Here is a 24,737-nt window from a genome sequence, read left to right as displayed (position 1 = left end):
CCGCTTGCTACTAGAACTCAGCACTGAAGTTAAAAAAAACTAAAAAACTAACCAATTTGTTTTTGTTTTTTGTATGTTTATTTTTTTTAAATATATATATATATTATCATTTTTTGTAAGTTCATAAAAATGTGAAAATCCATGGTGAAACTCGCAAGCGGAAGCCACGCCCCCTGTCCTCCGCTTGCTACTAGAACTCAGCACTGAAGTTAAAAAAAATTAAAAAACTAACCATTTTTTGTTGTTTTTTTGTTTGTTTATTTTTTTAAAAAATATATATATATATATTATAATTTTTTTTGTAAGTTCATAAAAATGTGAAAATCCATGGTGAAACTCGCAAGCGGAAGCCACGCCCCCTGTCCTCCGCTTGCTACTAGAACTCAGCACTGAAGTAAAAAAAACCTAAAAAACTAACCAATTTTTTTTTTTTTGTTTTTGTTTTTTTAAATATAGATATATAATCATTTTTTTTGTAAGTTCATAAAAATGTGAAAATCCATGGTGAAACTCGCAAGCGGAAGCCACGCCCCCTGTCCTCCGCTTGCTACTAGAACTCAGCACTGAAGTAAAAAAAAAAAAAAAAAAGTTTTTGTTTTTTGTTTGTTTTTGATTTTTTTTTAAATATATATATTATTTATATATATATATATATATATATATATATACATTGTAAGTCAATAAAAATGTGAAAATCCACGGCGAAACTTGCAAGCAGAAGCCACGCCCCTTGTCCTGTACTTGCTACTAGAACTCAGCACTGAAGTTTTTTTTTTTTTTTAATTAAAAAAAAATTAACAGAGGTGACCCTACTTTGCGGTTTTTCGTTTATCGCGACCATGTCTGCTCTACATTAACCGCGATAATCGAGGGATTACTGTACTCCTTTGAATTAAATAAATGAGTGAAAACAGGGGAAAAAAATAATAAAGCCCTATAAAAGTAGTCTGTATCTATCTGTAAAATGGGGAAAAATAAGAAAAATAATGATGAAACTAAAACTATCAAGTGTACCTCATCCATTGTCACTGTTAAAAAGTTGTGTTTTTTTTCTGGATAGGAGGCGTGGCTAAATACGTTGAATTTAGCCAAATAAAATGGGCACATTTTCTTTTGATTGTTGATTTCTAAGGGAAAAAAATCAATTTTTTATTCTCTTTAAAATTGTTCTTAACGATTAAAAAGCCTAAAAAAAAATCCATTTGATCTAAAAGAAACTGTTGCATGAATAATGTCACTTTTTTCAGAGAAAGCATTATTTATTGCTTCAGATATTTGCATTTAAAGAACAGCCCATATTAAAAATGCACTTCCATATGATAATATAAGTATAATACATCCATGTGCTACCAAAAAGGTTCTTTTAAAATTGTGACAGGCCACTCAGGAGGCATATACATTGCATTCATTTTTCATAACTGGAACAAATGCTTGTGTTTTATTTTCTTTTATTTTTATATCTATTTTTTTTTTACAACTCATAAAAACAACAATAAATTACAAGGCGTCACTGTATTCTATCAAAAACTAAAGCCACTCCGAGACTAGCGTGGTGGTTTTTAGCTGCTGAATAAATGGAAATATACGTACAGAACACATTTGAAGCAAGGAAAAATGTTATTTCAAAAAATTAAATTGAAAAATATTAAAGCCACGGCGAAATGAAACAGTGCGAAAGCGAGTTTTTGACCAAAAAATCCTTCATCCGAATCCGGATTTCAATGAAAAAAAATTGATTCTGTTTTGACGCGGACAAAAAAAGGAAAAAATACGACCTAGATAATTTTTTTTGTTTTTTTTTAATACAAGAAAATTTTTAATACTTGCTAATGATGTTCTGAAAAAAGCAGCAAGAAAATTGCAAGAATTAAGAGAAGCCAGAACAAGTTAAGAGTGCTAAAAAAAACACTCTGAAGGCAAAATACGTTGGTGGACATGGCTTTGCGACAAATTCTTATTTGTACAAAAAACAAATAATTAAAAAAAAAAAAAACATAAACAAGCTGCTGTGGGCTAATAATAAGTTTTGCATAGCATTTGGCCTGGCTGCCATGCTCCGCCCACTTTGCGTGGAAAAAAAAAGTTCAGTTTCCCCCAAAAAATGTCAATTTTTTTGGTTGTTACTTTATTTTTTGGGGTTTACGTTTGATTGTTGGAAAGTTATTGTTATTTTATTTTTTTGTGTGTTAGGACATGATTTTTGTGAAACCAAATTTTTTGATTCTTGTTTTTTTGTGTGGGTTTAAATGGGGAACCGAATTTTTAAAATAGTGTAAATTTGCCCCAAAATGTTCACAAAAATTGTTCATTTCAAAATAAAAGTCTGACTTCCTGTGCCCTTTTTGGCAATATTTCTTGATTCTTTTTTTGTGGGTTTATTAATCATAACGGGTTGAATTTTAAGGACGCTAGCTCGTTATGTTGCTAACTACTTTAGCCACATTTGTATATAAATATTTTTATAACTACTTAAGATGAGGCTTTAAATTTCATTGTACTTAAATAATGACTAAAAAGGCAAGGCCGCTTTATCCTCCCTAGGCTCGCGGGGTGGGGGTGCTGGAGCCTATCCCATCTTACCCAGCCAATCACAGGGCACAAGAAGACAAAGAACAATCAATCATAGCTAGGGTTAGGCAATTTAGAGTGTTAAAGCAGCTAGCCTAGCCTAGCATGCATGTTTTTTTGGAACGTGGGAGGAAAGCGGAGTACCCGGCGTAAAAACCCACGCGAGCCCAGGGGAGAACATGCAAACTCCACACCTGGGATCGAACCCACGAGTCCAGAAACCACGAGGCCAACGCGCTAACCACTCGTTTTGGCTCTACGTTTGACTTATTTTGAAATTCCAACTCACCCGTCTGTTTTCGGCTCTTATTTTGTAGCCGTGGAACCAAATCTCGTCTTAGGAAAACCCCCGGGAAATGGCTGAAGCACCCCTGGAAAAGCCAAACGCCACCTAAAGGTCTCTGGGTGAACAATCGTTAAATCCAAATGCTAAAATGTGGAAAAATGAAGGAAAGGTTCATTAAGGGGAGCAGAAGCGACATGCGACGAATTAAAAAATAAATAATACATTTTAAAATAAGACGGGTGACTTTTTGGGGAACGTGGGGGGGGGGGGGGGGGGGGGGGGGGGTCAGTCGCGGCTAAACGGCGCCCTTGATGACGGGCTCCCGGTTGAGATAGGTGGCCCAGTAGACCAGGTTGAAGGTGCCGAAGAGGACGGGGAAAACGATGCGGGACATTTTGTCGATCTTGCTCACGCTGTTGTACGTCTTCTTGGGGTCGGCGCCCTTGGATTCGGGCGCCGCCGCCGCTGCCGCCTTGAGCTGCACCGCCGACGTGCTGTTGGAAATGGTGGACACCGAGGCGTCCTTGGTCAGGTTGGCCGTGTAGTTGACGCCGGCCGCGCAGGCGTTGTTGGGCTTCTTGGACAGCGCCAATGGGTCCTTTCGCTGTTTGGGGGAAAAAGACACTTTGTTCATTTAGATCAGGGGTAGGGAACCTATGGCTCGGGAGCCACATGTGGCTCTTTTGATGGGTGCATCTGGCTCTTTGCTAACCTGTGGGCTAAAATATGTAAATCGCTGTTGACAGAACTGAGATATTACATCTAGAACTGCTTTAATCTTCATTTTTTTTTGCTTTAATCTTCATTTTTTTGCTTTAATCCTCATGTTTTTGCTTTAATCTTCATTTTTTTTGCTTTAATCTTCATTTTTTTGCTTTAATCTTCATTTTTTTTGCTTTAATCTTCATTTTTTTGCTTTAATCTTCCTTTTTTTGCTTTAATCTTCATTTTTTTACAGTAGACTCTTCTGGAATGCATCCTCTCATTGATTAGCAACAGCATAAGAATCTTTTAAAAAATATTCATTTTTTTCCACTTTAAAAGTGGTGAAATGACCAAAAAAAATTGAAAAGGCACTCGTTTACATGTCTGTATTTTGACTTTTAAATTGGTAGTATGGCTCACAAGGAATAACATTGGAAAATATGAATTGTTTGTGGCTCTCTTCGTCAAAAAGGTTCCCGACCCCTGATTTAGATGTTGTTGGGTTTATTCTGGGATATTACTATATGTTCATTAAGCATTTAATAGGTAATGAAGCTATAAATTAATTTGTGCTATACTTTATGTTGGGACCGAGTAAGCTCGAGGACACTTTCCCCCCCCACAGCTGCTTTCGAGGCCAGTTAATTGTTTTCAGGACTATTGAGCGAACAGGACACCATGTTCCAGGCCGAGACTGTTGATCTGAGTTGGATATGAAGATCTGCAAGGGACTCTTAAATTGCTTAGACTTGGATTCCGGCAGATGGCGATAATCGAATCAACTTCCGAAAATACTCGCATTATTGTTTAAAAATACCGTTGCTCTGTTTACCTTGTAAAGAAATGATTATGCTTATTTGTGCAAATTCTTACGCAGTTGTTTTGGTTTCCGATCCGCTCGGGTCACTTTGTATGTTTACTTGTGCAAATTCTTACGCAGGTGTTTTTGGTTCCGATCTAATATGGGATTGTTGTGGCAGTTGTTTTTTGACCTTAATGGTGTTATTCGGTTAGGTTATGCAATTGTTTGAATCAGATTACCTCAAATGTTTTGATTATGCGCCGACTAAATTGACAGAGGAAGATGCCGTTTCTTTAGAATCATCCTGGACGAGGGCGAGTCGGGAGTGATTTTCCTTGCAAGTTGTGGGCCAGAGTATGTTAATGATGTCTCCCTGTTTTGATTAAAGTGTATTAATAATAAACCTATCACATGTCTTACATTGGGATTTATTGGAGGGGGAAAAGTCAGGATTTTATCAAAAGGGAGGGGGAAAAAGTTATTCTTTTTTTATTTTAAAACGGAGGCGTGGGAGTAATTATTTTTGTGTCAAAATAGAGGGGGAAGTGATTTTTTTTTAAAATGGAGGGAAAAAAGTCATTTTATTTTTTGTTTTAAAACGGAGGGAAAAAGTCATTATTTTATTTTTATTTTAAAGCAGATGGGAAAAGGATTGTTTTTTATTTTAAAATGTAGAGAAAAAGTAACTATTTGATTTTTTATTTTAAAACGGAGGGAAAAAAGTCATTATTTTATTTTTCATTTTAAAACAGATGGGAAAAGGATTGTTTTTTTATTTTAAAATGTAGAGAAAAAGTAACTATTTATATTTTTTATTTCAAAACTGAGGGAAAAAAGTTATTTTATATTTATTTTAAAATGGAGGGAAAAAAGTTATTATTTTATTTTTTATTTTTAAACAGATGGGAAAAGGATTGTTTTTTTATTTTAAAATGTAGAGAAAAAGTAACTATTTATATTTTTTATTTCATAACTGAGGGAAAAAAAGTTATTTTATATTTATTTTAAAACGGAGGGAAAAAAGTCATTATTTTATTTTTTATTTTTAAACAGATGGGGAAAAAGGGATTGTTTTTTATTTCAAAACTGAGGGAAAAGTGATTATTTTATTTATTAAACCACTTGTTATTTGTTACTTTATCAATAGATGGCGAATTCGAACAAATAAAAATGTTTTTCCAATCCAATATCCTGTTTTGGTGTGTTTTTTCAGAGGGTTGGAACGAATTAATTAGTTTTTAGTTCATTTCAATGGGAAACGTTCGCTCGAGTTACGAGAAGATCAACATACGAGCTCAATCCCGGAATGAATTAAGATCGTAAGTAGAGGTACGACTGTCCTTGTATGGTGACCATAAAAGTATTGAATTGAATTGATTGGTACGGAATGTAATGTGACTGACTTTAGGCTGTTGGGCCTCCATGGCCTTCTTGCCGTCCCAAGCCCAGCTCCTCTTGGTGAAGTAGTTGACGGTGGCGAACTCGATGAGGGCGGAGAAAACAAAAGCGTAGCACACGGCGATGAACCAGTCCATGGCGGTGGCGTAGGCCACTTTGGGCAACGAGTTGCGGGCGCTGATGCTGAGCGTGGTCATGGTCAGCACCGTGGTCACTCCTGCGCCAGACGACAACAATGTTGGGTTATTATTATTATTATTTTTCAGACCCGGTCGACCCAGACTACGGAATTTTTCTTACCGAAGACGGTGCGTGCGGGCACGGACTCGCGGTTAAGCCAGAAGGAAACCTGCGACAGGATGACGGTCATGAAGCAAGGCATGTACGTCTGGATGACGAAGTAGCCGATCTTCCTCTTCAGGTAGAAGTGAGCCATCATCACCGTGTACTGACCTAAGCGATGGAAAAAGACAAGGGGCGGGGCGTTATCTCGGTTTGTGGGTGTCGCTTTCACATGAGCACAAATGCCGTATTGGCCCGAATATAAGACGATCCCGAATATAAGACGATCCCGATGATAAGACAATTCCCTCCTGTTGAAGAATGGAGTTTTAAAAATAACGTTTTGAACACCAAATTCAAATTTTATACAGAAAATAATGAGTTTATCCGAAAAAAATGATAATAGTAATATATTGGAGAGAAAAAGCATGTTATTTTGCCTCATTAAAATCATGCAAAAAATGTCTATCACATCTTATTATGGGAACATTTAAAATGTCAACTAAAGTGCAAATGAATGGCTTTTGCTTTTTGAAATGGAAATAAACTCATCTACTGTGATAAAACAACAAAATTGCAAAAACTGCAAAAAGTGTTCAGCATTCGGTTTGAAGATTTCTGGCGCCATCTAGCGTTTTTGCAAGACTCAAGTTTGGGAAATAGACTTTTTGAACACTAAATGTTTTTATAGGTTTTTTTTATACAGAAAATACTGAGAGTACATCTGAAATAAATGACTATAATGATATATTCGAGAGATGTTATTTTGTGTCATTCAAATCATGCAAAAAATGTCTATCACATCTTAATATGTGAACATTTAAATATCTACACTAAAGTGCAACTGCATTTGTAAATGTTTTTACTTTTTGAACTAATCTACTGTCATGAAACAACAAAATTGCAAAAACTGCAAAAAGTGTTCAGCATTCGGTTTAACATTATCTGGCGCCATCTAGCGTTGTGAATGGGTATAATGTCTCGACCCTGAAAGTAAGAAAACCAACAGTCTTATTTCAATGCAAAATATATCGTCTTATATTCGGATCAATACATCCTAGCCCGGAGCGGGGGGGCCCGGACGACCCCATGGTTAAGTTTTTTTGTCATATTTTGGATATTTAGGGTTTTTTTTTGCAGCTGGACAATGTGCCGGGATAGGCTCCGGCACCCCTGCCACCCTTTTTGAGGAATTTTTTTGTTTTGGGACGCCTGGGATTTGTCCCTTAAGAGGGAGGGGGTACTGTAAATTTTGTTGGCTTGCTAGATGGGGATTTATTTGTTACTTATTTAAATATTTATTCAATTGTTTTATAATTATTATTTTTTGTTGTTATTTGTGCACTTGGTGGTGAAGCTTGAAATCTCATTATACATGTATGGTGACAATAAAAGCATTGAATTGGGCGTGTTTGTGATTGCCATCAACCCCGTGTGTATTTAAACCCCGTGTTTGTGCACGTCCTCGTGCAAGTCTCGTTTCCTGATGAATGATGTTTGTCAGTGTGCGTCTCCCCTTTTAACTTTGTATTTTTTGTCCTAGTTCTCTTGTTTGTATGGTTTTTTTTTTAAATTAAAATGATCTAAATTGCGACAAGGCACTTCCTGTTTCCTCTCGCTCTTGTTGTTGAAAATTTCCTGGATTCAGCGGACGTTATCCCGCTCTTATCACGTAAAGTCAAGTCCGAATAACTAGGTTGCCGGGCGAGTCTTCATCCTCATCCTCCTCATCATCATCCTGTTAACCAACGGGAGATTGCATTTTATTTCCTCCCCAGTGAAAAAAAATCCACAGATGACTGTCGCTTTCTCCTGGCAAAATCCGATTTTTTCCCCCCGTCCCGTTAATCCCCCGGTCACAATCTGCATCCTGTGTGTGTCCTCTCTGGATTGGCACATCCTCTCCTGAGCCGGGCGCCGCGACTACCGAAGCGGCGGGAGGCGGAGCAAGTAGGGCGGGGGGGTCGGCGCCGCCCGTGGGACACCCGCGGGGAAAAAAAGTTGGGCATCCGTCATGACTTCGGCGAGCGGGCGGGCGACCGTCAGACGAGCTCGGTGGCGCCGGCGTCGCCCCGGCGTCGCTCGCGTTTGACCCCGCCCCCTTTTTTTTTCTTTTCGACGCGAATGGGGAAGATGCGGAAAAGTCAAAAATGAAGAAAACCATGCAGATTTGGTGGACTTTAACGCTTGGATTCTGGAGCGTCTGCGGCGAGCTGCCCTTTGTCGCCGAGAACAACGCGGCCATGCTGGTCAACTGGTGAGCGCCGTCGCCGTTTGGCCCGGGAACGGACGGAATCCCACCCCCGCCGCGATTCTCGCCGTCGTCGTTTGGGTCTCGAGGCGTCGGTCCGAGGGTGACTGCGAGCTATTCTGGAGCCGCTTAAAGAGGGTTTTGTGCCTCAGATTAAAGGCGTTAATTAAGGCTAAAGGCTCCGTCTGCCCGGGAGAAAAGAAGAAAGCCGTTGCCGTGACGGCGGGATTTGAACCTTGTTTGCGTGATCCAGAGGGAACCCTCTCGGATAGATCATCTACGTCAGATTTACTACTGTTATTCCCAGTGAGACCTCCTCCCGACCATAGTGCATCTATGCTATTCTTATCCTTTTATTCCAGGTGAATCTCATCTCATTTTCTGAACCGTTTTATCCTCGCCGGGGGTGCTGGAGCCAATCCCAGCTGTCTCTGAGCCAGAGGCGGGGGACACCCTGAATCGGTGGCCAGCCAATCGCAGGGCAAAAGGAGACAAACAACCAATCACACTTAGCTAGGGGAAATTTACCATGCATGTTTTTAGAATGTGGGAGAAAACCGGAGTACCCGGAGAAAACCCACGCGGGCACGGGGAGAACATGCGAACTCCACAGAATGAGGACCAAGCCGGGATTGAACCCACGACCCCAGAACCACGAGGCCTACGCGCTAACCCACGTGTCAAAGTGGCGGCCCGGGGGCCAAATCTGGCCCGCCGCATCATTTTTTGTGGCCCGAGAAAGTAAATCATGAGTGCCGACTTTGTGTTTTAGGATCAAATTAAAATGAATAGTATAGATGTATATTACATTTCCTGATTTTCCCCCTTTTAAATCAATAATTGTCATTTTTTAATCCATTTTTTCTGTGTTTTTAGTTCAAAAATCATTTTGTAAAATCTAAAAATATATTTAAAAAAAAGCTCAAATAAACATTCTTTTAGATTTATAAAAAACGGAACATTCAGGGCTTTTAATCCCTTTCCCCCCAAAAAAATCTAAATATTATATCTAAAATGGTCCGGCCCACGTGAAATCAAGTTGACGTTAAAGCGGCCCGTGAACCAACCCGAGTCTGACACCCCTGCGCTAACCACTCACTCCACCGGGCCGCCCTCCTAGGTGAATGACATCATTAATAACTAATCAAAACGTCATAAATTGAGCAGTGGTTGGCGCCTCGGGCTCACCATTCTGGGGTCGAGGGTTCGATCCCGGGTTGGTCCTTACTATAGGAAGTTTGCATGTTCTCCCCTGGCTTGCGTGGGTTTTCTCCGTGTACTCCGGTTTCCTCCCACGTCCCCAAAAAAAGGCTTTGGACACTCAAAATTTTCCTTACCGTTGCTAACGATAGCTTCTCTCATTGTGCCATGCGATTGGGCGGCAGCCAATTAAAGTGTACATTGTTAGCTGGGGTAGACTCCGGCACCCCAGTAACCCTTGTGAGGATAACCGGATCAGGGCACCAAATATAAGTATAATAGAAGAGTTATGTAGCTGACAAATTAGATTAATAAGACACAAAAACTAGGCTTGACCTTATCCAGTTATGCTCATAAATATTGGGACACCTGTCGTGGGCTCTAAAACGCAATTTTAATGGATTAGAAATTCAATTTTTAAAAAAGTGACGTAGCAACATTTTTTTTATATCTGACCTTAGTTGGGGGGGGGTGTTGCATCCTACTTTATGGTAGTGGCTCCGTCGTGACGTCACTCGGTAAAAGCACAACTGACTGATGAGCCCTCGTGGGGATTAAGCCGGCCGGCATACCCAATAGGGATGCTGGATAAGTGGTCCCCCCACCGCTTCACCCTGAGACGAAAGCTCGTCAAGGGCGGGGGTGGGACGGGGACAGCTGGCGCTCGTGTAGGAGGCCCTGACCAAATCCGCCTGATTCATTCGCCTTCCCTCTAAGGCTTGATTTGAAAACATTTGCCCCCAACAACGTCTGGGTAACGCCACGGGCTGGAAAAATAATAAGATAGAACATGCTAGTGCCACCCGTGTGTCAAAGTGGCGGCCCGGGGGCCAAATTTGGCCCGGCACATCATTTTGTGTGGCCCGGGAAAGTCAATTATGAGTGCTGACTTTCTGTTTTAGGATCAAATTAAAACGAAGAGTATAGATGTATATTACATTTCCTGATTTTCCCCCTTTTAAATCAATAATTGTCATTTTTTAATCCATTTTTTCTGTGTTTTTTGTTCAAAAATCATTTTGTAAAATCTAAAAATATCTAAAAAAAAAAAGCTAAAACAAACATTGTTTTAGATCTATACAAAAACTCCAGTTCTTTTAATCCATTTATATAAAGAAAATCTAAATATTATATCTAGAATGTTCCGGCCCACGTGAAATCAAGTTGACGTTAAAGCGTTGACTTTCTGTTTTAGGATCAAATTAAAATGAAGAGTATAGATGTATATTAAATTTCCAGATTTTCCCCCTTTTAAATCAATAATTGTCATTTTTTAAATCCATTTTTCTGTGTTTTTAGTTCAAAAATCCTTTTGTAAAATCTAAAAATATATAAAAGAAGCTAAAATAAACATTGTTTTAGATCTATAAAAAACGGAATATTCAGGGCTTTTAATCCAGTTCTTTTAATCAATTTATAAAAAAATATATCTAAATATTATATCTGAAATGGTCCGGCGCACATGAAATCAAGTTGACGTTCAAGCGGCCCGCGAACCAACCCGGTCTGACACCCTTGAGATAGAACATGCTAGCGCCACCCGATGGTGTAGGGGTTCACCTGGCTGACTTCGGTGCGGGCAAGCGACCGGTCTAGGGTGTCGTCTGCCTTCGCTCAAAGTCAGCTGGGATAGAATCTGGCAACCCGGTGTGGTACGGAAGATGAAAGAATGAACATGCTAGCGGTTGCTAGGTTAAGATTTAGCAGGATAGCATCTTGACTGCTGCATATGCTGGATAATGTTTTGTTATTTACCTGGACGGATATCATCGCCGAATTGAAGCATAGACGCAGGATTTATGTGTGTGTGTGTGTATGTTAAGATTCTCTCGCTAAGTTTGTCCAAACCGTGCAAGGTAGAGAGTTGAATTTTTTTTATGGTAGCCAGAAACAGCTGTCGGATCCTAATAAGCGAGTGATTGCATTTTTGTTTGTAAACTCAATCTTTTATTTGTTAAAAACCCATTTTTCAAAATAGTATTTTTTAATAGCGCAACAATTATCTTTTGGTTCTAAACCCCTGCTTGTGAACTATCAAATGGAAGATGTGGGCGGGATCAGACTATGATGTGTAATGGAATTGGTGGGCGCTCACCTCTGCTGGTGGAGATGTCCTCTGTGCCAGCCGTCTGACCAATCAGGTGGTACTGGTTGAGACGGGAGCCTTCCTCCCCGACCACCACCGACTTGGCCGCCCCTTTATCCCACGTGTAGACGACCTCTGAAACCGGGTAGGCATCTGAGGAAGAGTCAAATTTTAGCCCTGATCAAAATTTGGCAAAACCAGGGCAGCACTGTTGCTTTAAAAAAACAGCTGGAGCCTATCCTAGCCTATATACTAACCCACATGTGTCAAAGTGGCGGCCCAGGGGCCATATCTGGCCCGCCGCATCATTTTGTGTGGCCCGGGAAAGTAAATCATGAGTGCCGAGTTTCTGTTTTAGGATCAAATTAAAATGAAGAGTATAGATGTATATTAAATTTTCTGATTTTCCCCTTTTAAATCAATAATTGTAATTTTTTAATCCATTTTTTCTGTGTTTTTAGTTCAAAAATCATTTTGTAAAATCTAAAAATATAGATAAAAAAGCTAAAATAAATATTGTTTTAGATCTATAAAAAACTGAATATTCAGGGCTTTTAATCCATTTATTAAAAAAAATCTAAATACTATATCTAAAATGGTCCGGCCCACATGAAATCGAGTTGACGTTAACACTCAGTTAGCATACAATTAGCCTAGCATGCATGTTTTGGGAATGTGTGAGGAAACCGGAGTACCTGGACAAAACCCCACACAAGCCTGGAAAGAACACACAGTGAGGACCCACTTGGGATCGAACCCACGACCCCTGAACTGCAAGCCCATCGCGGTAACCACTTTACCAACGGGTCGATCCAATAAAATAATGAATTGATAAACTCTTTACTCATAATAATATTCCCTCTAAGCCAAGGGTGTCAGACTCGGCTTGGTTCGCGGGCCGCGTTAACGTCAACTCAATTTCATATGGGCCCGACCATTTTAGATATAATATTTCGATTTTTTTTTAAATAAATGGATTAAAAGAACTGGATCAAAATCCCTGAATATTTATTTTTTTATAGATCTAAAACAATGTTTATTTTAGCTTTTTAAATATATTTTTAGATTTTACAAAATGATTTTTGAACTAAAAACACAGAAAAAATGAATTAAAAAATGACAATGATTGATTTAAAAGGGGGAAAATCAGGAAATGTAATATACATATATACTCTTCATTTCAATTAGATCCTAAAACAGAAAGTCGGCACTCATGATTTACTTTCCCGGGCCACACAAAATGATGCGGCGGGCCAGATTTGGCCCCCGGGCCGCCACTTTGAGACATTGGTGCTCTAAACAAAATTGACAGTCCTCTTCCATTAAAACTAACATTAAAAACCAGCCAGGAATAGTTAGTGTACTGTGGTTGAGTAATTTATAGGCTACATGACTTTTGGTTTTATTGGACTTGTGCTCTTTAAATCTTTGACTGCAATAACCACAGTGACATGAATTGACCGTTAATCTGCGTGTTTTATTCGCTAACGGACAAGTGTCATTCTTTTTTTAGCCACCTGTGCTGCCTGGAAGTCACGTGACTCCCAGGATTTCATTTCAGACTGCGTGCTAACATAGCACTAGCATCAGTCCAAAAACTAGCTAGCAAAACGAATTGACTAGTGAATTAACAGCTTTTCTGATGGTCAATAAAGCATTTATAGAGATTCAAATCCTCTTTTAGGGTCTTTGAAAAGCAAATATACCTTTGTATTTTTGATTTTTTTTAAATGTATTTGCATTTTATTCTTATCTGTTTGAACTAAAAAGGAAAAGAAGGGGGTTAGCAAAACACGTTAGCAAAAACGTTAGCCAAAATGCAACATTTCAACATCCTTTAACCTTTGCTTTTCCCTCCTAATTGTGTCAAAAGCAATTTTCTAAAACCAATTTTGGATCTATACCCGCTAGTGCATCAAATTTACGTAAAGTGTGCGATAGTGTGCGCTTGTGAGTGTGAAAGCAATCGCTAAGCATCATCACCCCGTGGCTAAATCTGCGCGTGTGTGTGTTAGCGCGGCACTCTGTGGTCCAATCTACCAGCACTAATCCCAGCTGTGGTGTCAGAAGACTTCGCAGATTGTCTTCAATATCCCCAGATTGACCTCAGACCCACTAGGATTATTGTCTCTGACCAGCCGGGGACAACATTAGCGCGTCTTGCAATTTTACACTTCATTGTCTGTCCAAATGGTGAAAAAAAGTGCCACTTATAGTCCGGAAAATACACTTACTAAAGAATCGAATAAATGTAAACAATTATTTTAATTGCCTGTTAAACAAGAGAGCTTGTAGCCTAAAAAATATTTTATATATATATATATATAAAACAAGATATAAAAAATATCAAATATAAATTTTTAAAAATAAATAAATAAATTTATAAATAAAATATAAAATATATATACATATTTAAATAAATAACTACAAAAAATACAATAAAATGTAAATATTGTAAAAAAATAATGAATATAATGAATAAAATAAAATATACATTTTGTAAAATAAATAAATAAATATAATGAATATAATGAATAAAATAAAATATACATTTTGTAAAATAAATATAATGAAGAATATAAAATATAAATATTGTAAAAAATGAATATAATGAATAAAATATAAATATTGTAAAAAAAATGAATAGAAAGAATAAAATAAAATATAAAATATAAATATTGTCAAAAAATGAATATAATGAATAAAATAAAATATAAATATTGTAAAAAAAGAAATAAATGAATATAATGAATAAAATAAAATATAAATATTGTAAAAAAAAGAAATAAATGAATAGAATGAATAAAATAAAATATAAATATTGTAAAAAAATGAATATAATGAATAAAATTAAATATAAAATATAAATATTGTTTAAAAAATAATGAATATAATGAATAAAATAAAATACAAATAGGCGGCCCGACGGCTCGTGTGCTTAGCGCTCTTGGTTCCTGGGTTCAAATCCAGGTCGGTCCAACTGTGTGGAGTTGGCATGTTCTTATGTGGGTTTTCTCCGGGTACTCTGGTTTCCTCCCACATTCCAAAAACATGCATCGCAGGCTTATTGGACACTCTAAATTCCCCCTTTCTATGACTGATTTGCTGTTTGTGTCGTTGTTCCCTGTGATTGGCTGGCCACCAATTCAGAGTGTCCCCCGCCCGTCAGCTGGGATAGGCTCCAGCACCCCCCGCTACCCTAGTGAGGATAAAGTGGTTCAGAAAATGAGTGGAAACTTTAAAATAATAGAAGAAAATACTCGAAAACCGCTAGAAGTGTGCACTTGGCTTTTCTAAAAATGTCTACAGTTGAATCAGATTATCGCAGTATCGAGTCTGCTGGCTATGACTCGCGTGGGTCGTATTTTGATACAAGCCCGTGTGTTTAAAAAAAGTCTGACTTCCAGAGTAGAAAGCTTACAGTTCCCCAGCTAGCGATAGTAGCTTAGCGGGAGCGGGGAGAGGTGATTAATGTGTCCAAGAACGCCTGGAGCAGCGGAATGGGTGAAAGTGGGATGGCCGGCCGGGCGGGCGCCGTCCGTGGGGTCAAAGGATTAGCTGGGGTTAATGGAGTCGCGGGAAACCGGATACGGAGCTGATAGCGGATCCAAGGCTCATACAACAGATTTTTCAAAAAATATCTTTTTGTAAGGGCTTTCCAAAAAAAAACCCCACTAAGCAGCTCGGAAGTTAGCATTGTTGTTTTTTTTCTATTCTTGTGTCAGCTACGCCTTTAATACGGTTACATAACCCAGCTAAAAGCAGAAGATATACTATTAACAATGTCAGCCAAAAAAAGACAGAAATGGACACGGCTATCATTGTAGCATTATTTCCCTAATTTTAACCCCCCCCTTCCTTTTTTATTTTCTAACTTAACACTTTATGTTTTTTTCTTAAAATGTCTCTTAGCATCATAAATAGTGAAATTCAGGGTTAAACCTCATCAAAATCAATAAATTCATTTTAATAATGCTCAATTCTCCGATTTTTTTGTTTCATATGCTAATTATTCACGAGAAATTGGGTTAGATATCATTTTAAATTTTAGAATATATTAAAGTTGCATTGTAAACAGTGGGCCAGACCATTTTAGATAAAATATTTAGATTTTTTTAAATAAATGGATTAAAAGAACTGGATTAAAAGCCCTGAATATGCAGTTTTTATAGATCTAAAACAATGTTTATTTCAGCGTTTTTTTAATATATTTTTAGATTTTACAAAATGATTTTTGAACTAAAAACACAGAAAAAATGGATTAAAAAATGACAATTATTGATTTAAAAGGGGGAATATCAGGAAATTTAATATACATCTATACTCTTCATTTTAATTTGATCCTAAAACAGAAAGTCGGCACCTATGATTTACTTTCCCGGGCCACACAAAATGATGCGCCGGGCCAGATTTGGCCCCCGGGCCGCCACTTTGACACGTGGTTTAATCTAAATTTACACTAAACTTAATTCTAATTTTGTTTTAAATTTTGATACCTTTCTGGGTCTACATTTGCATGTTCTCTCGGGCCTGCGTTGGTTTTCTGCGGGTATTGTAAAAAAAATGAATATAAGGAATACAATAAAATATAAATATTGTAAAAAATATATATAGAAATGAATATAATGAATAAAATAAAATATAAACATTGTAAAACAAATATAGAAATGAATATAATGAATAAAATAAAATATAAATATTGTAAAAAAAATCAAGAAATGAATATAATGAATAAAAGAAAAAAATATATTGTAAAAAAAATCAAGAAATGAATATCATGAATAAAATAAAATATAAATATTGTAAAAAAAAAAAAAGAAATCCATATCATGAATAAAATAAAATATAAATCGGCGGCTAATGTGGCTAGTGCTCTGGGGTCCTGGGTTCAAATCCAGCGTGGGTTTTCTCCGGGTACTCCGGTTTCCTCCCACATCCCAAAAAGATGCATGCTAAGCTAATTCACGACTCTAAATTGGCCCTGAGTGATTGGTCGTCGTGCCCTGTGATTGGCTGGCGAATCATAGTGGTGCCTGTAGTGAGCTGGGATATGCTCCAGCACCCCCGTCACCCTTGTGAGGATAAGCGGTTCAGAAAATGAGCGAATGAAAAGCACTCTAAACATGTCCGTGGTCATAAAATTAAAAACAGTTGACATTATGCGGAATTAAACTGACGCAACCCAGAAATAATCATTTAAAAATGAATGTTTCGGTGCGAATGCTCGTTGAAATCGGGTGCGCGCACGCTTGTTTACCCGACGAACTGACCTGTGAGCATATGTTTCAAAGTAGCGTGTATTTAAGACAAGCATTCAATTAATCCGAGTCACTTTTGGCACGGCGTCTTCCTTCTCCTGCGCCAAATTCGGGGAAACCCCGCGTAATTAATCTTAGCGGCTTAAGGGCACACCCGCTGATCTACTTACAGCTTCCGAATTTCAGGGGACAAGCGTGTGCGTCCATGGGGAAGTCCTCCAGTTGCATCGGGCACTCGGCGGAGATGGTCAATCTGGAACGGGAAGAAATATTTAAAAAAAAAACGTCATTGAACATCCAGTCCTGTAATACCTTGAGATAAGAGCTTCATGTGTTCCGGGACCGAGCTCGTATGTCAAATCATTTTTTCCCCATTGAAAATAACTATAAATACAAATGAATCCGTTCCCACCCTCTGAAAAAATAAAATTAAAATAGGATACAGTGGTACCTCGACCTACGATCAGCTCGACCTACGACATGCTCGAGGAACGATGAAAATTTCGATCGAATAATTCGCCCTAGATACAATCAAAATTTCGAGATGCGACCAAGCCAGGTGGCCATGACATGAGAGGCTGTTTATCATTGTAGCGCACTGTCTTTTTTTGCCGCATCTCTTTCGTGTATAACAGATATCTACGAGCACTGAACGATTTATTCAGACGAGTTTCGACCAGGAAACGCATAACGCACATATGCGGGCAAAAAGAGGGCTTTCTGGGTAATGAAGTATACTCGTGCGCACACAACACCGATAGCCAATGGCACCCTTTCTCAGAATAAAACTTCATTACCCACAATCAATACGTAGGTAGGCTGTTGTTCCTTCCTTAGCCTGTTAGCTCCCGCGATCGCTCATTCAAGACTACTTCTGGTTGGCAAGTGGTCGTGCGTTATCCTATTGTGAGGACATTTGTGTGCATCATTTTGGGAATATTTTGAAGGGAATACAACAGCAAACAGCCCATCGATAGCGAACGTGAGGGTGGAGGCGTGGCAAACCGCTAACCCGCCCAGAACGAAGGTCAAAAAAATGAAAACAAAGTTAGAATTCAGTTTTGTGTAAAGTTACATTAAACGTATGTTTGAGTGTGTCTATATATATTAATCCAAGTTAATTTAAATTTGTTTGTTCGGTTACGAGTGCGTTGCCGTGGATAAAGTCCCCCGAACCCCCGCCCTCTCTGAGCGACTCTCTCTCCCCTTTGCGAAATCCGTATAATTTTAGTACTATTAAACACATTTTATTACTATTAAACCACTAGTTATGTGTTACTTTGTTAATAGATGGCGAATTAGAAGAAATAATACATGTTTTCCAATCCAATATCCTGTTTTTGGTGTTTTTTCAGTGAGTTGGAACGAATTAATTTGTTTTTAATTCATTTCAATGGGAAACGTTCGCTCGAGTTACGAAAAGCTCGACATACGATCTCAGTCCCGGAACGGATTAAGATCGTATGTCGAGGTACCACTGTATTACCATGGAAAAACATGTTTTTAATTGTTCTAAATTCACCACCTACGTGCACAAAGTAACAAATAGCGATCTAGTGGTTATGATCCGCAATAAAATGTGATATTATTGGGTACAGTATTGCATGGAGTTCGTTAGCAGAGACTTGACACATTCGGTTCGCTACACTTTTATGACACTGTGATATAACATAAGCTTTAACTTATAAATTAACTTTGCTTAGTATATACACACTTAAAAATGGATGTAACCTTGTTGTGCTATAACCGAAGCAAAGGTGTTAATGTATTCCGCCACGTCGAAATCTTTCTTAACACATTGTCTAGCTTTGAGAGTGTAAGTAATCAAGCCATTTTTGACTGGGAAGGTCGGCTTTTTGCACGGCAACGCGCTCGTAACATAACATGAACAAATTGAAATGGACTTGGATTACGATGTAGACACACTCAAAAATATGTTTAATCCAGGGGTGTCAGACTCGGGTTGGTTCGCGGGCCGCTTTAATGTCAACTTGATTTCACGTGGGCCGGACCATTTTAGATATATTATTTAGATTTTTTTTTTTATAAATGGATTAAAAGAACTGGATTAAAAGCCCTGAATATTCCGTTTTTTATAGATCTAATTTTGCTTTTTTTAAATATATTTTTAGATTCAAAAATGGTTTTTGAACTAAAAACACAGAAAAAATGGATTAAAAAATTGCAATTATTGATTTAAAAGGTGGAAAATAAGGAAATATAATATGCATCTATAATCTTCATTTTAATTTGATCCTAAAACAGAAAGTCTGCACTCATGATTTACTTTCCCGGGCCACACAAAATGATGCGGTGGGCCAGATTTGGCCCCCGGGCCGCCACTTTGACACCTGTGTGTTATAGGATTTTACCGTAGCGTCTCCAGCACGATTATTCTAGATGTCTAAAATTGAGTTAGCCTGCTATCAATCAATCAAAAGCCTTTATTGTCATTACAGGGGTACCTCGGCATATGAGTGCCCCAACATACGAGCAATTTGAGATACGAGTTAAATTTTGAGCCAATATTAATCTTGAGATTTCAGTGTTGTTTTTTTACTGTTAGTCCAAGGGTGTCAGACTCGGGTTGGTTCGCGGGCCGCATTAACATCAACTCGATTTTATGTGGGCCGGACCATTTTAGATATAATATTTAGATATATTTTTTTATTAAATGGATTAAAAGAACTGGATTACAAGCCCTGAATTTTCCGTTTTTTATAGATCTAAAACAATGTTTATTTAAGGTTTTTTTTAAATATATTTTTAGATTTTACAAAATGAATTTTGAACTAAAAACTGAAAAAATGGATTAAAAAATGACAATTATTGATTTAAAAAGGGGCAACATCAGGAAATTTAATATACATCTATACTCTTCATTTGAATTTGATCCTAAAACAGAAAGTCGGCACTCATGATTTACTTTCCCGGGCCGCACAAAATGATGCGGCGGGCCAGATTTGGCCCCGGGCCGCCCCTTTGACACCCTTGCTATAACACTTAAAGGCACCTCATTGTGTAGAGCAGCGTGCCGTCGTCCTGCAAACGCAGCAGCTTGTTCGGCGTGGTCATGTTGTGCGCGATGGACTTTTTCCCGTTGAGGAAGAACGTATCCGGCGTCCAAATGTTGCTGGCCAGCAGGTTGTTGAGCGGCAGCATCTTCATGGGGCCTTCGAAGCACAGGCGTTCGTCCTTCCAACTCTGGCGGAAGAACACGTCGATGGTGTACTCCTGAAATTGGAAAAGAACTTGAGTTCATTTCGGGTGATGCACTTGTTTTAATGGTGAATTTTTGATTTAAAAAATGGCGGATTTGGCCCAGATGAGCACCAAAATGGAAGTAGTTAACAGACAGACGGGCAATGCCAAATAGTTCTCGCTTGGCCATCATCGTTTGTGGACGTGGCGCCCTCCGCCCACGTTGACGGCGTAGCCCTGGGCCAAAGTTTGATGGACATTTAGAGCATTTGCTATTCAAAATGGCCGCCTGGACCAGGTCATACCATTTCCGTATCCGAGACGGGACCGAAGCTGGTGACGAAAATGTTGGTTTTGATCTCCGTCACCTTTTCTGAAAGACGAGAGAGAACAGATGTTTTCAGACGGAATAGATATATGCATATCATATTTTAAACCGCCACCCGCGTATAAGCCGCACCCTTAAAATGGCCTTAAAACGAAATACTTTGTGGAATAGTTTGCTAAATAGTGTCTGTTTTTTTTCAATTGATAATTTAATAATTGATAATATAATATTTAAGGTCTTCAAGTGGTAACCTGCTGAATATATTTCTAAAAAGAGGAATAAAATAAATACATTAGTTTATTTAAAGAAGATAATTCGAAGTGTCCCATTTTTAAAGGGCAGCCTTGTCCTCGAGTGGCATTTGAAAAGTCAAATCAGTCCCTCTAAAGCACCCGTTGCAATTCTTAGCCACCAGATGGCAGCCTTCCTTCCTTCCTTTTCACCTTGCCAAGCTATTAAACTGGCAATTATGGCTGACCATTTTAATTGAAAAGAAGCCATAAAACTACACACGTATTTCGACCATTTTGTCTTTTTTTGTACTTTGTGTTAAGTATTGAGGTTATGCTTTAAACAGGTCGCTACTACAGTTAAATAAGAAACAACAAAAACAACAACATAAGAAAAAGGAGATTCAACAAAACCACCAGGTGACGCACAATACAAAAGGAACTCAATTTTTTTTTAAAAATCATGTACCCATCAACTAGGCGTGGGTTTTCTACGGGTACTCCGGTTTCCTCGCACATCCCAAAAACATGCATGCTAGCCTAACAGTACTTGAAACTACTACTACTACTACTACCACCACCACCACCACTAATACTACTACAACAACTACTACTACTACCACCACCACTACTACTAGTACTACCACCACCACTACTACTACAACAACTACTACTACTACTACCACCACTACTACTACAACAACTACTACTACTATTATTACTACAACAACTACTACTACTATTATTACTACAACAACTACTACTACTACCACTACTACTACTACAACAACTACTACTACTATTACTACTAGTACTACAATAACAACTACTACTACTATTACTACTAGCACTACCACCACCACCACTACTACTAATACTACTACTACCACCACCACTACTACTACTACAACAACTACTACCACTACTACTATTACCACTACTACTACTACTACCCCTACTACTACTACCAATACTACTACCACTACCAATACTACTACTACTACCACTACTACCACTACTACCACTAACACCACCACTACTACTACTGCTACTACTACTACTACAACAACTACTCCCACTACGACTATTACCACTACTACTACTACTACCACTACTACCACTACTACTACCACTCCAACTACTACTACTACTAAAACTACAACCATCACCACTGCATTTTATAATCTGGTGCTCCTCTTATATGAAACAAATTTTAAGATAGGCCATTTATTGAAGTCTTATAGTGCAGAAAATACATTCTAGAAAGAAATATGTGATTATTTTTTTTCGATCTACATGGTACCTCCCAGTCCAGGGCGGAGCCTGTTGTCGTAGCCATCCAGCAGTCCATCCAAGATGCGGGTGAACACGGTGATGTTGTTATTTAGTTCCGCATCGGTGGGCGTCCCTGTCGCCTCCTGCTGGAGGCTGTACAACAACAACAACAACAAAATAAATAAACATTGTTTTTCAGAAGATAAGTTGCACCAGCCAAAGAATACAAAATTTATATATAAATTGCACTAGAGTATAAGTCGCAATTTAGAACGGGGAATTTATTTATCCATCAGAAACCCAAGAACAAACCTATGTTAAAGTAACAAAAGTAAAATGGCAAACAACAGGCTAAATAGGCATTCGCTAAGAGTTTTTCAGATAACTACAGCCTAAAAAATAAACAACAGTAACAGGTTTTCGGTGGTCAGAGAGGGAAAAAAACACTTAAGTTTTAGTTGCAGGCCCAGCCAAATCATGAAAAAGTGCGACTTATAGTTCAGAAAATACGGTAGGATGACGACGCGGCGGCGTGCGCTCACCTCAGACGGCAGGTGAGACTGGCGAGGAAGAAACTGAGCCACGCGTGTCTCATTGCAAAGCTGCGGAGCATTCCATCGCCCATTCCTGCGGCCAAAACACACTTTTCAGCATCTCGCGTCAAACACGCACAAAAAAAACACACAACTTAACTGCATGAACGCAAAAAAATACAGCAAATGATTTTCCTTCACCGACTGACTGCGACGTGCAAAATTCCGACAAATTTAAGCTTATTTTATGTTACCACTTTTTACTTACGTATTTCTCTGCAAGATGTATTATTCCGTTTTTTCGTGGTTATTTTGGTGGTGTTTTCATTTGCTTTTAAATGTAACATGTTTATTTTTTGTCATTTTAAATGTTTTTAGTTTCATACGTTCAAATGAGTGTTTCTTATTTTTTTTATTTGTTTATATTCACATATCATAATTTCATTGAATTTCATGAAGTATTTCATTTAGAATACATTTTGTTACTCCGTTTTTGTTACCATGATTATCATCATATTAATTAATTACCATAACTAAATTCATTATTTTTTCAATTTTTACTATTTTCAATAACTAATTTCATTAGTATATTATTATTATATATTTTTTTATTTAATTCCAATGGGTGTTTCATCATCTACATTCATATTTCATTTTTAAAAAATCTCGGTAACATTTACTAGTATGTTTTGTTTTTATTATTAAGACTACTTTCCCATTCATTGATTTAATTCATTAGTATTATTCATTTCATAATTTACAATTTTAATTCAACATTTAATCTATTCTCCTCAAGTGCAGTTATTGTTGTTTAATCTTCAATATTATCTCCATGTATCATTTAATATGTCTTATCATCAAACCTATTCCCCTTCACTAACCCTCCATTTTTATTTCCCCTCAATTTTTTTAATAAAAACACCTACATTTAATATTCCAATATAAAAAAAACATCAGCTATATGGCTACCTCTGCTCAACACATTTTTTTTATACATGCAGTGCCTGTTTGATCAGAACATACAGAAGAACAAAGAACAATTCATAAGATTTTGTATTTCCAGGACATCAAAACCCCCCTGCCCACCCTCAACTTTCCAGGACTCAATTTATATAGCCCCCCACACCCCCTATTTTAAACACAGGGTTCATTAGCCAAAATATGAATGGGTTAAAAACATCCTAGCCTCGTGGAAATGCTCCAGCTGCATCTCTGCGCCACACATGCTCATATCCGCACACATTAAAAACACCAGTCGCCCCCCACGACCACCACCTGACAGCCCCCCGAACCCCCCCACCCAAGCCGGCGGTCCCCCTTTACCTTCAAGACGAAGACAACGACGACTACCTCGCGTCCTCCAGCGTTGCTCCTCAGCAGGTTCTCCAGGCGCAGCGCTTCCAATTCGGCGTGGGGGGAGACAAAAGTAGCCCCCCAAAATAGACGTAGCTCAAAGACAAACAAATGACATTAACGTCGCTGCTTTCGGCTGTCGTTGGAAAAAAAATGGAAAGGTATAAAAGAAGAGGGAGACGAATGAAAGAGGGTGGGAAGTAGCACTGTGTGGATGTGCGCAGTGGCGGAGGGGGTGAAAATGAAAGGAGGGAGGGAGGTGAGACGAAATGGGGGAGAGAGAAAAAAAAGAGAGAGAGAGAGACACTGAATAACACGATTGGCTCATTTCTTATTGTTATCCCCACGATTATCCCTCGAAATTAGCTGTATCTAATTTAGCTTTAGCCTAATATTCCGACCCAATGGGCCCTCGCCGATATGGGTTTTATGAGGCTAATAAGCGGACATGTCAGGGGAAAAAACGGGATAACCTATATTTTACAGTGTTTTTTTCAGCGAGAATTGTTGGAGTGGATTGGAAAAATGTATGTTTTTTGTTGTTAATTGCACAAGGATGACATTGAGAGGTTAATCGGTCAGTCTTACCGCAGTGTTGAAGGTAGGTTAGGTGGCACTTGGTGCTTTGGAATGTGTCTAACTGGAGCTAAGAGGTCGTTTATTTAGATGTTATTTATTAATATATTTGTTTTAAAATTGTTTTTAGATGTTCAGCGCGCTCACCGGGTGGTGTTAAACTAGACATGAAATAAGGAATTAGTCGTTCAAAGAAAATAGGTAACTTTTGGTAGTGAAAACAAAACTAGCTTTTTGCTAGCGAAAAGAGAAAACGGCTAGCTTTTTGCTAGCGAAAACAGAAACGGGCTAGCTGTTTGCTAACGGCTAAAAGAAACAGCTAGCTTTTGCTAGCGGATGGATTTAAAAGACTAGTTCTTGGTAGCGTAATAAAAGAAAACAGTTGGGTTTTGCTAGTGAATTAAA

General features: G+C 38.2%; 2 protein-coding genes across 3 annotated transcripts in view; one reads left to right on the top strand and one right to left on the bottom strand.

Annotated features, from left to right (window-relative positions):
- Positions 1 to 1,431: 1,431 nt before the first annotated feature.
- On the bottom strand, positions 1,432 to 24,271 carry gabra5 (gamma-aminobutyric acid type A receptor subunit alpha5). Of its 2 annotated transcripts, XM_077606677.1 has the most exons (10): positions 23,727 to 24,271; positions 22,413 to 22,497; positions 21,899 to 22,023; positions 20,343 to 20,410; positions 19,850 to 20,070; positions 17,007 to 17,089; positions 11,588 to 11,731; positions 6,060 to 6,212; positions 5,765 to 5,976; positions 1,432 to 3,458 (listed from the first exon to the last, which is right to left on the bottom strand). In XM_077606677.1, the coding sequence occupies exons 2-10, from the start codon at positions 22,493 to 22,495 to the stop codon at positions 3,150 to 3,152; spliced, it is 1,398 nt and encodes a 465-aa protein (XP_077462803.1). In that variant the 5' UTR covers positions 22,496 to 22,497; positions 23,727 to 24,271; the 3' UTR covers positions 1,432 to 3,149. The 2 variants fall into 2 exon arrangements, with proteins under 2 accessions (XP_077462803.1, XP_077462804.1); XM_077606678.1 differs by lacking the exon at positions 23,727 to 24,271 and having other exon boundaries at positions 22,413 to 22,513.
- Positions 7,980 to 24,737, top strand: part of gabrb3 (gamma-aminobutyric acid type A receptor subunit beta3) — a 34,289-nt gene continuing 17,531 nt past the window's right edge. Inside the window, exon 1 of the mRNA XM_077606671.1 lies at positions 7,980 to 8,298. Coding sequence (XP_077462797.1) covers positions 8,192 to 8,298 — 107 coding nt within the window. The 5' untranslated portion in view covers positions 7,980 to 8,191. The remainder of the gene's footprint in view (positions 8,299 to 24,737) is intronic.

The sequence above is a fragment of the Stigmatopora argus genome, chromosome 8, assembly GCF_051989625.1.
Source record: "Stigmatopora argus isolate UIUO_Sarg chromosome 8, RoL_Sarg_1.0, whole genome shotgun sequence".
Lineage (NCBI taxonomy): Eukaryota > Metazoa > Chordata > Actinopteri > Syngnathiformes > Syngnathidae > Stigmatopora > Stigmatopora argus.
Note: the sequence above shows the minus strand (reverse complement) of the source record. Positions and strands in the feature narration are given on the sequence as shown.

Excerpts from the sequence above, each read along its gene's own strand:
- gabra5 (XM_077606677.1), bottom strand. The coding sequence starts at position 22,495 with ATGGGCGATGGAATGCTCCGCAGCTTTGCAATGAGACACGCGTGGCTC. Across the intron at positions 6,213-11,587 it reads GGACATCTCCACCAGCAGAG|GTCAGTACACGGTGATGATG; the intron begins GTGAGCGCCCAC and ends TCCATCGCTTAG. Across the intron at positions 5,977-6,059 it reads GCCCGCACGCACCGTCTTCG|GAGTGACCACGGTGCTGACC; the intron begins GTAAGAAAAATT and ends CGTCTGGCGCAG.